Source organism: Lepidochelys olivacea (assembly GCF_965140295.1).
Source record: "Lepidochelys olivacea isolate rLepOli2 genome assembly, chromosome: 5".
Lineage (NCBI taxonomy): Eukaryota > Metazoa > Chordata > Testudines > Cheloniidae > Lepidochelys > Lepidochelys olivacea.
This window is the reverse complement of record NC_140415.1, coordinates 113,544,066-113,559,646: the sequence shown is the minus strand read 5'-3', so window position 1 is coordinate 113,559,646 and position 15,581 is coordinate 113,544,066. Positions and strand designations below refer to the sequence as shown.

Below are 15,581 nucleotides of genomic sequence, written 5' to 3'. Positions count from 1 at the left end.
GATACTTAAGAAAAATCACTCATCATTTTTAACCCGCCTTCATTCATTTCGTCTCCACACAAGCTTTGTAAATGCGATTTCAAGTTATTTTATGCCGTCTTTTGTGTTCATTTGAAAAATACTTTACAAAAGTTAAGGTTTTGGTTTTCTCAATTTCCTCTTTCTTCCCTCTCCTTGTAAAAAGGATCCCTCTAAAATTCCCAGACAAACTCAAGCAGCTCCCCTCCGTCGTGCAGTGCCCCTCCTCATGCCCTGCTTTACTGCTGGGGGCTAAGGCTCTAGACATTGGTTACATTCCAGTAGTTTTAATCCGGTTTTTATTGTCAGACCTGAGTCGTTTACTCGGGGTTGGATGGTGGGTTCCCCCCTCCTCTTTCCCCTCAGTAACCTGTTACTTTAAGTAATGCATTTGGGTTGTGATGGCAATGATCTGACTGTGAGGGCGGGCGGCCGGCCGGAGGGGTTAGTGATTTAGTTACTCTGTTTGATTGGCTCTTTCTACCTCTCTCTCCAGGCTCTCCCTCTTTTCCTCCCTCCCTCCTTTGCACAGTGTTATGTCTGTCTCAGTGTCAGGCTTGAGGTGCAGGGCGCATGCTCTAGTATCTCAGCCCCAGCCGCTGGAGCTGCTGCTGGGGGCTCAGTTTAATAAGAGAGAGAGAGAGACAGGGACAGGGTGGGAAAAGACAGAAACAGAATGTCCGCCATCTACCCTCCTCTCCTGTACGCACTCTCCATCACAGCGGCTTCTTCATGAATTAGCGCTAAGGGGGTGGGGTGGGGGACAAAAGTACATACCCCAGCAAACCCCAGGGCCCCCAGGCATGGCCAGTTCGGTAAGTACATACAATCCCCCGCTCTCCCCTCCCTTTCTTCTCCTCCTCCTTCTCCTCCTCCTCCACCCTGCGCTGCCCAGACACCGTTTAGTGCTTCCAATTAGAGAAAGGTTGGTGTGTTGGGGATTTTTTTTTTAAGTGTGTGGCTTGTTCCTCTCGCCCGCTCTCCCTCCCACCCTCCTCTCTTTGCAATTGCATGAAGCACACACACATCTAGAGAGAGAGAGGGAGAGAGGCGGTGGAGGCGAATAATAACCCAGCCATATTTCTGCAGCCGCAGCAGCCGGGGAGCAGTGAGTACAGTACAGGGGACTCAGCGCAGGAGGCGCCGCTTAGGATGGTGCGTTCTCTCCGGCGTGGCTCTGACAGCCAGCGGCACCCCAGTAACTTTACCTTTATGCATGCATGTGTGTCTGCAGAACCAGCTGTTAGCGTGTGTCCCCCGCTCCCCTCGACCCCCTGGACTGTAGCACTGGCAGCCGCTGGCATTTTTGTTTATGCATGGAGGAGGAGGAGTATTTTTGTTTTACTCCCCCCCCCCGCCGTTCCCCCTGCACATCTTGCCTTATTTTTTTTTTAATTTGATGCCCATGCGATCTGGATTTAAATGCCTTGGAGTTTCGTCCCTTGCTACGGATATGCAATTTCAGGAGCAATCCACCTCCAAATGAGACTGCTTTCTATTATAAAGCATTATGGGGTGCCCCCCCGTTTTCTTTGCCTTGGAAATACTGCCCCTGCTCGTGTTCATGTGTGTCCATTGTATTTGTGTTGGGGCTCTGTCTTTCTTTGAGGCTGCATTCCGTTACAACCCGAGCCGATCGCTTCTTCGTCTTTCCTGTGGTGTGAATGCACGTTTAAGTGTCTGGGGTGGCTTCCCTCCCCCATCCCCTTGTGCTATGGCTATTTTCTTTGTGTATTTTGTTATTCGTGCTGCCCTAAAGCTGAGTGTGATCCTTCGCCTTCCTGCTCATTGTTGCCTCTCTCTCTCTTTCGCCAGTGTGCCGTTCAGGTGAAACTGGAGCTGGGGCACCGAGCCCAGGTTAGGAAGAAACCCACCGTGGAGGGGTTTACCCACGACTGGATGGTGTTTGTTAGAGGACCCGAGCACAGTAACATTCAGCACTTTGTGGAGAAAGTCGTCTTTCACTTGCATGAAAGCTTCCCTAGGCCAAAAAGAGGTAGGGCTCGAATACAAAAGTGGCTTGATAAATATGGATTTAATGTGTTTGCGTAAGGGGAGAGAGAAACACTCGCCTTGCAAGTCTTGCTTTACATGTATTCTCTGAGCGCTGGCAGGCGGCGACCGCTGCTGCAAAGAATTACAAGCCGGCCTCCTGGCGTCTCAGAAATCGTTGCATGCAAAGGACCATCAGGTGTACTGTATTTTTCTTTCCCGAAACGAGAACTCCCTAATCCCTCTGGCTGAGCTGGGAGTTAAGCAGCTGATGCATTTGTTGCGTGTTCAGGTGGGGAAACAAAAGCAGCATTTGTGCTGTCTCTCACAGTCAAGGGATTGGCATCTGGGCACTATTTTATCCATGTGATTTATTTCTGCCTTTCCCCCTTGTCTTGCAATGACTCTGAGTTGCTGCCGCAATCATCTTTAATCTCTGCCGCCTGTGACTTTGCACTGGGCAAAGCTTGCATGAGGTGTTGTGTTCGACAGCATCCTTATGCCTTGTTTTACTTTTGAATGGTGTCAGAATCTCTCATACCCTACCTTGTGAATCGATAGTGTAGAGTGGTATATTTTGTGCTACATGTTGCATTCTGTTTCTAGATCTACATTTCTCTTTAGTGTAGTAAGTACATGGGCTGGAGGAAAGTATCTGTATGCCTTGCTGGTGAATGTTGATATTGATATGACTTCTTAGTATGGACTTCTGTTTTTACTGGTTATGCCACCTATTGGGGTTTTGTTTTGTTATTGAGTTTGCATAATCATTAGCACCCATCTTTCTTATCTTTAAGTACTATAGGACCTTTTTTAAAAGGGGGTGGTACTACTTAATTTTTGTTAATGGAGATTTAAAAATCTTTTTTCTTTCTTTTGCTCTCAAAGCGGCTGTCTGATTGTTTTAGTTGGATTAGTGGGGGTAACAGTACAAATATAATAAGGTGCTTTGTTTGTGTGCAGGTTTATTTATCTAAGTAGACACAATGGTTAGTAGTTATCTCTCATTTGATCTGTAATCTTTATTGGCATCTAGAACTCCTGCAGTTCCTTAGAACAACATCATAATAAATCCATTCTGCTTAGAGCTATGTGGGAATTATTGAACATACAGAGAGTGAATAAAGAGAGGAAGCAATCAGTGTCGAGTTTAGAGGTAGCAAAGCTCTTGTTTTAACATGTATACTTGTGTTAATGCTTTTCACTTATCAAACATTAAGTTATGAATTTCTTCTTTACACTGAGTTTGGAGGATTGGGAGTCGGTAGGAAATAGTATTTAGATTGCTATGGTTCTCTTCCCAGGTGGAAACTAACAGTTCCCTTTCATCCATCATTCAATCTAATTTATATTCACATCCCTAAAACAGTCATGCAGTGCACTCTGTCAGGTCCTAACTACAGTATTGTACAAGACTATGCATAATACAATTTTCAGTGATTTTCATACATCTGTGCTATACTGTCAGCAAAATAATTCCCTATAAGAACGTGGATTTCTCACAGTTTCCCATCTTCTTTTTGCATTTATTACTGACTGATATGCACAAAAAGGCAATTTATTTAAAGAAATATTAATTTGCATGAGAAACTTGGTGAAGGAGTGAGAGCTGTCTAGGGAGTCTAAACAGTTTAGGTAACTTTTTCTGCATACTATGAACAGATTGTTAACCTGAAATCAATGGTAGAAAGTGCTTTTCATATCTTAGAGCTATATCTACACCATGGTGGTGTTCTGTGAAACACTCTGCCTTTATTCCCCAAGCTAATGACTTTCTGTCCAGCTTGAGGGAACATGACTCTGTAGCCCAGACCTGGGGATTGTTGTTAGGTGTGGTATGGAGCTAGTTTAACTGTAATATATTTTTAGGACTTTGCAAGTGAAAGATGGATGGTTGTTTTGTTGAGTATGCTGGGCTGCAGAGTTACGTTATACAGCTATTTAAACCATTGTTTTAAAGTGTTTATTTTGGAATTTTATTTGTATGTGTTTTTATGATGTGACAAGTGCTGGGAAAAGCGCCAGCTTACATAGCCCGGGAGAGGACTTGTCATATTGTAATTACACATGACTCAGATTGTAAGAGACCATTCTGTTTATTGGGAACAGTTAGTTGTAATTTCAGTCTATGCTGAACATCTCTCACTTCTGGGATTCGTTTTGACACCTCAAAAATCTCCTAGTCATTTCAGACCTTATAAGTCAGAGTGGGAAGATTAGCGTCAGGCTATTAAGGATACTTTAAGTTTGTACCCAACATTTACTCTGTTAAAAACCTTAGAAAAGAGTTTGTTCTTATGTGTCCCTTGTGATTTAGTGGATGGAAAAGTGTTATGTTATTTTTTGTAATCTATAGTGATGGCTAATTCTTCTGCAAAAAGTTGTTCTGACTTTTTGATCATCTACATTAATAGTTTTATTTAACCACAGATGGTCTTCACCATGATATCCAAAATATTTTATCATAATGCTTTTGCTTCCAATCAGATGTCAGGCACTTTCTCTATCACGGTCTTTAAAGTTGCAATCTTTTATTGATTATTTTGTGTAAAAACTAGGCTTGGCAGAATTTTTTTCTTTGTATAATTTTAATAGATATAACTGATTGTTTATTTAAAAATTCTTTATGGATTTAAATTTTCACAGTGGTGCAGAATTTTGGAGGAATCAGACAATATTTAATAACACTAGATGCTGAGATTCAAAAAGTTAAGGCTTTATGACCATTAAAACACATTGTCAACATTGCATTTCAAAATATCAACATAAATATCCTTAAATCAAACTACATTCTGAAGCAAAAAATGATGGAAAAATATTTCATCGATCTGTGTGTGTAATGAAATGATGTTTTTATTGATACTTATGGATAAAACACCTAATTGTGCCAAGCCTAAAGATAATTTATCAAACAGAAACATGTGATAGCTTGTCAGACAAACAAAGTTCTGGGATTAGGAGGAGGGAAGTAGATGTACAGCATAAATCAAAGCAACATGTCATTACTTTGGCTTGTTATAAAATTATTCCTTAGTTTTTGATAGATTATATTAGTATATTTGGTTCCATGGAATCATGCTGAAAATGGCTGCTTTAACAGGAATGATCGTAGCTAGTAGCAAAAGTTAAATTTGTTAAGACTATTTGCAGAGCTGTCATATCATTTTGAAAATAATAATTGGACATGCTATGATAGATTTCATTTAGTTTGTAATGTGTTGCTACTACTTGGTCACTTTTACTTATTGCAGTTTAAAGTGGAGCATTAAAAAGGAATATCTTTGTAAAGAAAACTTTTCTGAAACTAGAAGGCACTCTACTGAAAATGGCATGTTTACATGAACATCTTATAATAGGTAAACTATCAAAGCTCTGTGTACAGCTCTATTATTACATATTGCCTTTTGACACTTCGACTTCATTGGTGATATTATAACTAGTAAGGGTTGGGCAACTTACAAAAACGAAGGTGTGTTGAGGTCGTATGTACTTAACCTACATTCTTTTAATGGGAGCCGAATGTATAGATAGAGGGATGTGTGTACCCCAAAGTTCCACTGGTTTAATTAATGTGAAGGTCTAGCTATGAGCATAGTGTAGTTCTTGGTTGGTTTGTTTTAAAACATTCAATGAGGTCACTCCAGTGTGCCTTATAAACCTTCTTTCTTTTATTCAGTTTCCCCCCTTTTAGCACAGACCTCCTTGCTGTCCTTTCATGCACTCACTGCTGTTGGGGTGAGATTGGCTTTTCTGCAGTTGCTGCCATCTACAACATCTACCCCTCTCCACCTCAAAAGGCGCGCCCTCACCATTTTAAATGAAATCTCCCCTTAAAGCCTAACTTCGCAGTAACTTTTATTCCTGTTGTTGGCCTTATGATTGAATAATTTATTTATTGTACGATGTATTATGCTGTCACTTTCAATGACTTTCTCTCTATACTTCTTTCTGTTTAAATGGCCTGATGCTACCCCTTTACTCACATGAGTAATCCCATTGAAAACAATGGAACTACTTGTGTCATTAAAGAGGGTAGACTCAAGTCCAGACTTTGTGTTTTGGGATACAGTTTGCACGAAAGAGGCTTTTAAAATAGTGGCATTATTTCTTCAATGTAATAATGCAAATAAATACAGTTATTAGTTCTTGGATAATTTATAGTTCAAGACACCAAAAGCCTGACTCTTAAAAGAATTTGGAGCTACCATGTAATGTGCAGAACTTATTGATTAATTACAAAACAGACAACACTTCTTTCTTCAGATAAATGAGAAGATGCTAGTTAATGTGGAGGCACAATATTTAAAAGAATGTCAATGGAATTGAATCTTGTCACAGGCTCAGTTTCCTGTTGCTGTATAAATACCAAGATTATCTACAAAGGACAAGCTGTTGATCCTCTGATCATATTAGGTAGCTTTATTTCTATTACACCAAATGATTTATGAAATGTTTCAATTTTTTTCCCTGTTGCATGTTGATTCACTAGCATAACCGTTGGTAATTTTTTTACTGTTGGCTTGCTGTACTTCTCTTGGGTAAGAGAAAAGATCTATTGAGTGCTTCAGCTGAGTTTTATTCAAGTACAGTTTACAAAAATGTTTTAGTAGTAGCATGAATCTAATGGTCCCGTATGTTGGTGACAATTGGGTGGCACAATGCCATTGTAACAGAAAATCCGATATTTTTCTGGCAATGAGCTTTTATCTTACAGCTAGGATATTTTATTAACTAGTGGTGTGTTTTTGTTTTTGCCAGAGAAACTATACCAGCTGATTTTTTTTTTCTTTCTTCCTTTGGGTAGAGGGAGAGAGATTGTGTGGGTATGAGGCTTCTTGCACACTGGAATATTTCATGTTGTAAAAGATAGCTAGCTGTTCGCTTTGCTATGTATGGAAAGAATAAAGCAACATTACTTAAAATATATAAAAGTATTATAGGAACATTGTTGGAAAGAGGTGGTGATCTACCTGTAGGGCAGATCTGCTTAAAAGTGTGGTGAATTTAATGCCCATATTTGTGTTAACATGTGAGCAGTGTGGTACATTCTAAATAATCCATCTAGAAGATTTATGTTTTCCCAGCTTTGCTTGATTATGTCAAGGTATCAATTAGTTTTGTGTAAAACTTTGTCTGATTGTATACTTACTTAATTAACATGAATTCTTGAACAAAGAAAGGGTTCCATTGCAGTGAAAGCTTTCCTTCCATTTTATGCCATGTTTTTTCCTGTTGTATTTCCCCAGTCCAGATAAGCAGCTGTTTAAATGAACAGTCAGTCACCTTAAGAGACTCACTGTGACTGATCACAAGGGTGTTTTATGTTCTGATTGTGTTTCTTCTTCCTTACAGGGCTAAATTCTACAGTCCTTATTTCATACTTGGACAAAACTCCCATTGATTTCAAAGGGAGCTTTGCCTCAGTAAAGACGACAGTATTTGACCCCTAGTGAAGTAAGGATCTTTCAGAATTGGAAATGTGGGACTAAAGACTAATCTTTGAGATGTGGGGCATGCTGGGTGTTGATTATGGAACTGGCTGTTGTGCATGTCTGCACAAACATAGTAGCTGACTTCAATTCTAACAAGTCATGGTATGTGGTGACACATGCTGCACAACTGAAATCCAGTCTGGCCCTATAGCTTCAGTGTTCAATAATGTGGCTGTAGATTTTCTGTCCCAAATTACATTGGAGCTGTCCCTCAATTCATATGTGAACTAAACAAGAAACCCCTGGAGGCAGTATGTTTTTGGGTAAGTCTAAATGTCCAGTTGATCATCATACTTCAAAAAAATCTGACTATCTCTTACCTGTGTTACTAATGCTACTTTGGATGAGTAAAACAGACTCTTTTTTTAAAAAAATATCAGTTGTCATTCTTCATGCTGCTTGCTCTTTGCCATTCATCTAGTATGCATAAGGGAAATAGGCTGGTTTAGTGTCACTTTCTTGCTCTTGAATTCCTTTTCTCACAAAATTGCATTGGTTTAACTAAATCCGTTTCTAAATTTACATGATCAGATCAGTGCAATTTCAATGTGTCGACCACACTTTATATGCTGTCTCAAGCAATATTTATGTTGCGGTCAGTTAAAAGGAATGTTTAAAACGACAATGTAACCAGTTTTGTTTCAATTTAATCTTTCATCAAAGCACATCTTATATTACATTTTGTAACACTCTTTAATGACCTAGATTTGGGCCTTTAAAAATGCTTGACAGTATTCCCTTAACTGCGGTATTCTAAAACATTCACCATAAATATCTATAAAATAGAAAAACAATCAATACAATAACTTAGTGGAGTAAACGCAATGCTGTTGAAAATGTAGACATTTTTTCTTGTTACTAGCTGTGTGTGTTTGTGTCTGTGTAGAAGGTGGCTCATGTAACTTATGCTATGAACTATTTGGGTCTCTTTCCTCCTCAAACTTACTACATGGACCAGTTACCTGCATGTATTGGCTCCAACACAGAGTAAGACTGTACTAGGGAGCTTGGCTGCTGTGTGACATGTTCTCTCCAGAAATATTAAAACTTGAAAGGTAGAGGCATGGTGTCATCTCCATCCCACCAATCTCTTATTTTTATTGTTTTTACCTTCTGGGGATTAAAAAAATCAGAGGCCTGCTCCTCCTCCTTTTAAAATTAGTGGCAGAACACCTGTTGACATAAAGGAGCAAGTTCTTCGTGATGAGAGGGAAAAGGATTGAGACCTAGGAAACCTTATTTGCTGTACTAGTATCTGGAGTCTGGCTTCTATTTACCTTGTGTATTACCTGCTCTAATACAAATAGAGAATTGACTACTAGTTTCTTCAGTATGTAGCAGGACTTCTTCTACTTGGACCAGCAAATTGTGGCTGCATTTTTTCACCTTATAACTGAACTGAACCCATCAATACGTTGGAGGTTTTTGTAATTTTTGAAGGGGAGATTTCTTTCTGTCTTGTTCTTCTTCTAAAATGTGATGCTGGTAAAATATGAGACTTGTGGCCCTCAGAGCAAATATTATCCTTTTTATCAGCAGAATAGTTACAGCATCAGCGGTAGAATTGGCCACCAATGGATTTCAACTGTAGTCTGAAAGGACCAGCTCTAGTGTCAAGAGGGCAATTCAGTTTGTGTCATCCAGAATACCTTGAGGTTTAAAAATCATTAATGCACTTCCACTTATCTGACATAGCTGTATAACATGGAGAGTACAACATTGTCTAAAATTGTCTTCTAATGCCATCTAACGTACCGAAAGAGAGTATCATAATCTTTTGGAAATTATAATGGAGTTTCATACATTACTGCATTAAATTCACCCTATTGAAACTTCATTTCTCATGCTTATAGTGAATTATAACTGCATCTTCTTCTTTTATAGTATATATAAATCCACATCAGAAAACCATTTTTTAAGAGCCATTTTCAAGTTTTTGGCATTGCCACTTCACGCTAAGTTTTCATATTCCCCAGCAATGTCCAAGTTTTACTTAAATACACAGTCCATTAAGCTTTTAACTGCAGGATTGAACAGTGTATTTCTGTGCTGTTGGTACAAATTGAAATGGAACATCAATCGATAAACTACACCTGATCAGAATGTAGCATTCTATGCATCAGGTAACATCGAAGTTTCCATCTGGCAGAAATAACTGGCGCCTTTTACAGCGACAAACTGGCTCTATGACAACAGATTTACGTTAAAGGTACATTAACTGTGGAACTTGAACTGAAATAAAGAAACTTAAATACAGGACTGAAATGTGCTCCTTGTTCTTAGATTTTCTTAAAATGTCTCAGTTATTAGTTTTGTCTGCAATACCTCAGTGCAAGTCATATTAAAGATTAAGTTCTGGTTGTAGTACTGTGGAGTGTGGCTTGTGTGAGGTTTTTGGCATGATTTCCTTGTGCTATGTTTTTTTTTCTTCCACATAGAATGTTCCATTGAGATTAGATGTTTATTCAAAGAGATTGGACACCAGGATATGGCATATTTCTGCTACGCAGTTAATCTGATCCCAGTCAAAATTGCTGGTGATAAATCCCAATTCAATCTAGATACTCAACTGACATTTCTTAAGTTGGCTGAAGATAAAAGAATGTATCATATGGAAGTTTTGGGGAGATCTTGCTATGTCATTAGCTTATCCATTACATACCAACTAATCTCAGTGGGAATGTGATGTACCTGCTGAGTAGCATTTCAGTGTGAATATAATATTTCCAGTCTTAAAAATCCTGTAATTTTTGGAAGAGCTGGCTGGGCTTATACTAGATATGTAAATGTTCTGGTGATAACAGGAGGGAAAATGAAACAAACTTGAGATAGTATGATACATGAGACAATGGGCATACTGCACCTCATTTGCTTTAAAGGGATACAAAATACTTAGGTTCATCACATGTGAAACTGACTTCTTTAAGCTTATGAAAACAGTTTATCAGAATTCTAACAATCCTTTGAGAGTGAAATTCTTTAGTGTTCATGCAGGTGGATTGATTATATGATTAGTGGTCTCTCTCTCTCTCTTTTTTTTTTTTTGTTTTCCCCCCACCTCAGGGAAAAATACTAGATGCAAAAGAAATCTCAGAATGCACAAGTTGACTAATGCAGGATATAACTAGGTAGCCTGCACTAGGAATAATGTATTGTGTGGCTGTTTAGTTTCGTTTCTTTTCTTTTCTCTGCATCAGTCCATTTCAGTCTTTAAATATTGGTCAGTGGTATTACTTGGGATTTGGGTAATCAGTTCACTGGCACAACGATGTGCAATAAGATTTTATTTTCAGGTGCTGGGGGGCTGTTGGAATAAACCGTGCGCTGTCTCTTAGCGGAATTAATGGGCAAAGTCTGATAGAAGTTAAACTTGTACCTCTAACAAGAAAGAAATAACACGTCTTGGGGATGACTGAGCGGATGGAGAAAACACATACATTTTGGATTCATGCTTTTCATACAAGTATTAGTGAGATGCTAAGTTTTGACTACATGCATTTTATAAGTAATTTGAAGAAGTTAGCTGAATGTTTGCATGTTCCAGTAGATAGGGTGTATTTATGTTTAGTTTCTGTTCAACCATTTTTTTTATCTTCTCTAATAATTCAGCGGTATGTAAACCACAGAGAAATGAAAATATAATATATATACGTGTTTTTTAAGTCATGGTATTTTACATGCTGACTGCATTTGGAAAAAAGTGTGCTTCCGGTTTGTAAAACATCAATTGGGTTCTTGTTTAATATATTGTAAAACCATTTCCTAATGTATTGATGTTGTAACTGAGGCTGTGTTTTGCTGTACTATGCATTGTGACTAAAGAAGGGAAAAAGAGGAGTATGGAAATGTGGTTTATATGATTACTCCTAGCTGTATGTGGCCATCTATTTGACAACAAGTTTTGTCATATTTCAGTCACATAGTCCTGTATGTGTCATAAAGGTTTGAGGATATAGTACACTAATTTCAAAAGGCATGCAGGCTTCAGAGTATTGAAAATTCTGAGTATTGATTGATTTGACATAAAAGTGTCTTTTGGTACCTTGCCAAAAAATCCTTTACTCTCATTTGGTGATATGGGGAGGGGATTCTGTTTACTACTAATTAGAAATTGCAGTAATGTTTGTAATATGATGTCATTCCCCCATATAGTGTTAATGCTTAACTATTTCCGCTACTTGCCAACAAAGGACTGCATCTTACTATTGATCTTAAATGGCACTCCCACTGCTTCCACCAAGGAGTTAAGATACGTTTCTTCAAATTTCCTAGTGAAATCTGGGTGGTTGGTGGAAGTGTTCTGTTTTAATATCAATAGGCTGTGACCCTAAATATCTTTAACTTCAACAATTTCAGGTAAGTGATTGACTTGTATCGAATGAAAACTATTCTGTGTCATGGAAGCATATAAATAGACTTATTTTTCTTACTCTATAATTTTATACAAGCAAGTATAACTTTGGACAGTGTGGATTTTTGTATAGCCTCACACTTATAAGGATAGAACAGTGAGACAAGCGTGTTGATTTTTCAAATTATTATGAGGGTAGAGACACCAGGGAGAAAACACCAGCTTTGTTACATGCAAGAAGTGAACAAAAAACATCTTTGTTGGTAGTGGATAGATATTGCCATTCACTGTTAAGATACTGAACAGCTTGTATTAAGCCTAAATGCACTGTTTGAATCTGCTAATACAAGGGCTGGCACGAAAATCTCAGTTCAGTCAGTGAGTTAGTTATCCATTATGCTCTTGTTTTGAGCAGAAGTTGTAGGAGCATAGTGTATCTCTGTGAAACAAGGGCTGAAAGACAAGGTGATCTGCATTTGTAGACTTGTAAAGGAAATCTAAATCTTCGTTATATGCTTGTGTGGAGACATTACTTTAGCTCTCGTATGCTAAGTCAGGAGGGCAAATGATCCAAAAAGAATAATCTTGAAATTGGTTAGGAAGAAAAACTACTTGACTCTGTGGGCTGGAGGCCAGCAAATATGGTGTTTTCATTGAGTGCATGGGAAACAAGGAAAGCTTAGAATTTAAAGAAAGTGTTCACTACTCCAGAAAAAAGAGGCCCCCTTTAAGCGCTCGTCCTCCATAGAGTTCTGTTTTAGGAATTTGAAGTAATTTTATTTTTAAAAACATGCCGATGACTCATTGAAGTCATTTTGAGATTAATTATTGGACCTGGTTTTTAAAGGTATCTTCAAATGTTTTATCCCAGTTTGGTTCAAATTTAAAAATAGATGTTGTACCGAAGCATTTGGTAAGGCCCTTTACAGAATGCTTTCACTGTAAATGAAGCAATAACATGTTGTACACACAACCCATGTCAGTTTGGTCATACTTGTTGCACTTTACTTTATGGAAAACAAATACATTTAAAACTCATACGTAATTTTTGCTGTGCACCCCACTTCACACTTAGGGCATTGTTAATTTCAGTGTGTGGCTTTGTTTGGTCTGTACTAATACCTTCTTTCAGGATGTACAGCAGTGACTCATATTATGAATGTTGGTACTGGGCAATATGTAATTGTACAAAAGAGAGAGTACTCTACTCTATGTTGAAGCAAATATAGAGACATTAGGGAGCTTCTATCAGATCAGTTACACCCAAATTCAGGTCTCTAAAACCGGATTTTTCTGAATTATTTCTAAAATGTTTTCCTTAACATTTGTGTATAAAGTGGTTTATATTTAAAGGAATAACATGGTCCTCCAGTGTTGGCAAGCTTGCTAGTATGAGAACCAGAAAGTGAAACTTATTAGAAACTGACTATAATTAAGTGGAAACTAACAAGTCTTGTTTTCATTATCCAAGCTGAACCTGATACAAGATAAACAGTGAAGTGCAAACTAGACTTAAAAATTCCTTCAGCTTAAGAGAAATGTTACTAGTAGCAAAGGTAAGAGTCTAACATTTTTCATAGTTTTTTTTCCCCCCTCCCTCCCCAATTATCTAATTGACAGTCTTCCTTGGCACACTCAAATTGGAGGCCTTCTCTGGTGTTAAGAATCTGCATCTGTGGTGTGTCCAGATGCCACTATGTGCGTTGTCTCCCTTCTGATCCCATGGGGATTTTGTTTACAAATTAGTACATCTTGAGGATTCCTCACCACCAATGAACACCACCTTGATTGGGGCTATAGGGCAGTAGCAGGTGAAAGAATTGTTGTCAGCATCTGTCTTTCAGAACCATTCTCAGCAAAGGACCTGTGGTGGAAGGGGGAGAAGCAGCTGCGGAGATACCAATCTAAAAGAATTTCTGAGATCCTGGAAGCGAAGTCCTGCAAGGGCCTTGGTTGTTGCACTTTCTGCTTGAAAACTAAAAGCGTAGGCAAAGCTTAAAGCTGCATTCCTATCTTGAAGCTAGTTCTAGAAGTAATGCACTAGGTAATGCCCATGTCATTACTTCATAAAAATTACAGATAGCCTTTGGTCATCTCAAAATAGCTAGTGATAGGAATCTGGAACAATTTACAGTTTGTCCAGTAATAGTGTTTCGTTTCCTGGAAGGCATGTGTGTATCTCTTAGTGAAAATACTACTAGTCATTTGTAAAGCAGAAGGACTTGTTTTCTTTCTTGGGTTTTAGTTATATTTATTAAAGAAGCAATATTATTTTAAAGAGAGTTTCCAGCAAGTTTTTTTTATTCCCTCTGCTCCCCAGTATAGCTTAAATTCAAAATATTGAAATGTCCTTTAATATGCTAAAGTTTACTACTCTACTATAATTAATGTTGCTGTTCTTAAAGTTGATAGACACCACTGTTTTTCCTATGTCATAAAATACCTGCAAGCTTAAAACTTGTTATAAGCATTTTTGGTAGCTGAAGTGTAAGAAAAACATTTTGACATGTTAAGCCTATGTTAAGCTTTTGCTTACTCTCTTTAACCATTCTTTTATTTCAATAAATGTGCAGAGTATCATACAGATTCCTCTTACATTTAGCAAGAGTTCAGGAGTGAGATTTCTGGGCCCACTGAAGTCAATGGGAGTTCTACCAGTTACTCAAAATGGATTCAGGATTTCAACCCAGTTCTGCAAATTCAGAGTCTGATCCTACAAACACTTCCTACTGTGACTACTCACAGTAGGAAGTACTGTGCACCAAAGCATGTGTTACCAGGACTGGGATAATAGAGAATGCACGGAAAGGAATAACCTGTTTTACATCCTCTTATTTATCCCAAGTATATTTCATTTAAAAAAAAAAGTCTGTTTACAGATTGAGGGGTAAGGTTTCTTTTCATGTAGTTTCCCATGTCAGTAGGGCCCTTTCTCTAGTTTGGAAATATGCAAATAAAATATATTTTAAAATTTGTTCTCATAACTTTTGGGAATGATTCTGCACTGCCATGCCAGTGCAAATCATGGAAGTCAATGGCATTACAACTAGCCCTTTTGCCCAACGCATTTCCTTTCGTAGCTTATTTTAGCCTTCAGTATTTATTTAGCATTATTAATATTTTACACTTCTTAAAAGCTCATTACCTGTTTTCAGTATTAAAGATACTGCCTTCAACTACCTGTTGCACAGTAAAAATTGGTATGAATAAAAATGCTTGTATGCAATAAAAGAATACAATCCAATACTCTTAATGCCTTTGATAGTCTTGTGTAAATCCACTAAACAGACCTGTCAGTTACTCCAGATCAGATCAAGTAATCCAGATAAAGTAATACTGAACTGTGGGCACCCAAATTTGAAAGTGTTGACTAGTCTTTTAAGAATGTAAATTGGATCCCTATAAAAGGGGAAAAAATACACCCACAGTATAGAATAGCAGGGCTCTTGGAGCATTCTGTGTTGATGCAAACAAAAACTTACAGTGGTAGTGAATTGTGATCTGGCTTCACTTTTGTGTTAGCTTTCCATAGCTATGATGTATAAATGGCAATGGTTTAGGAAACTTAAAAAGCTTGCATTAACATTTATACAGTGATCATTACATTTATTTTGTATTACAAACATTTTTTTTTGGTGAATGTCTGGTCATTGCATACTGGAAAAAAAATTGGTTTTCACATATGGGACTCTTCTGTGGACAAAGTAAATGACGCTGAAGACCATATG

General features: G+C 38.0%; 1 protein-coding gene across 3 annotated transcripts in view; it reads left to right on the top strand.

Annotated features, from left to right (window-relative positions):
• The first annotated feature begins 619 nt into the window (after positions 1–619).
• MLLT3 (MLLT3 super elongation complex subunit) overlaps positions 620–15,581 on the top strand; it is a 229,620-nt gene continuing 214,658 nt past the window's right edge. For 2 of the 3 annotated variants that reach the window (XM_084629216.1, XM_084629214.1), the window contains exons 1-2: positions 620–833; positions 1,834–2,014. In XM_084629216.1, coding sequence (XP_084485342.1) covers positions 822–833; positions 1,834–2,014 — 193 coding nt within the window. In that variant the 5' untranslated portion in view covers positions 620–821. Of the gene's footprint in view, positions 834–1,068; positions 1,174–1,833; positions 2,015–15,581 lie in introns of those variants that run through there. The other variant, XM_084629215.1, reaches the window with a different exon arrangement.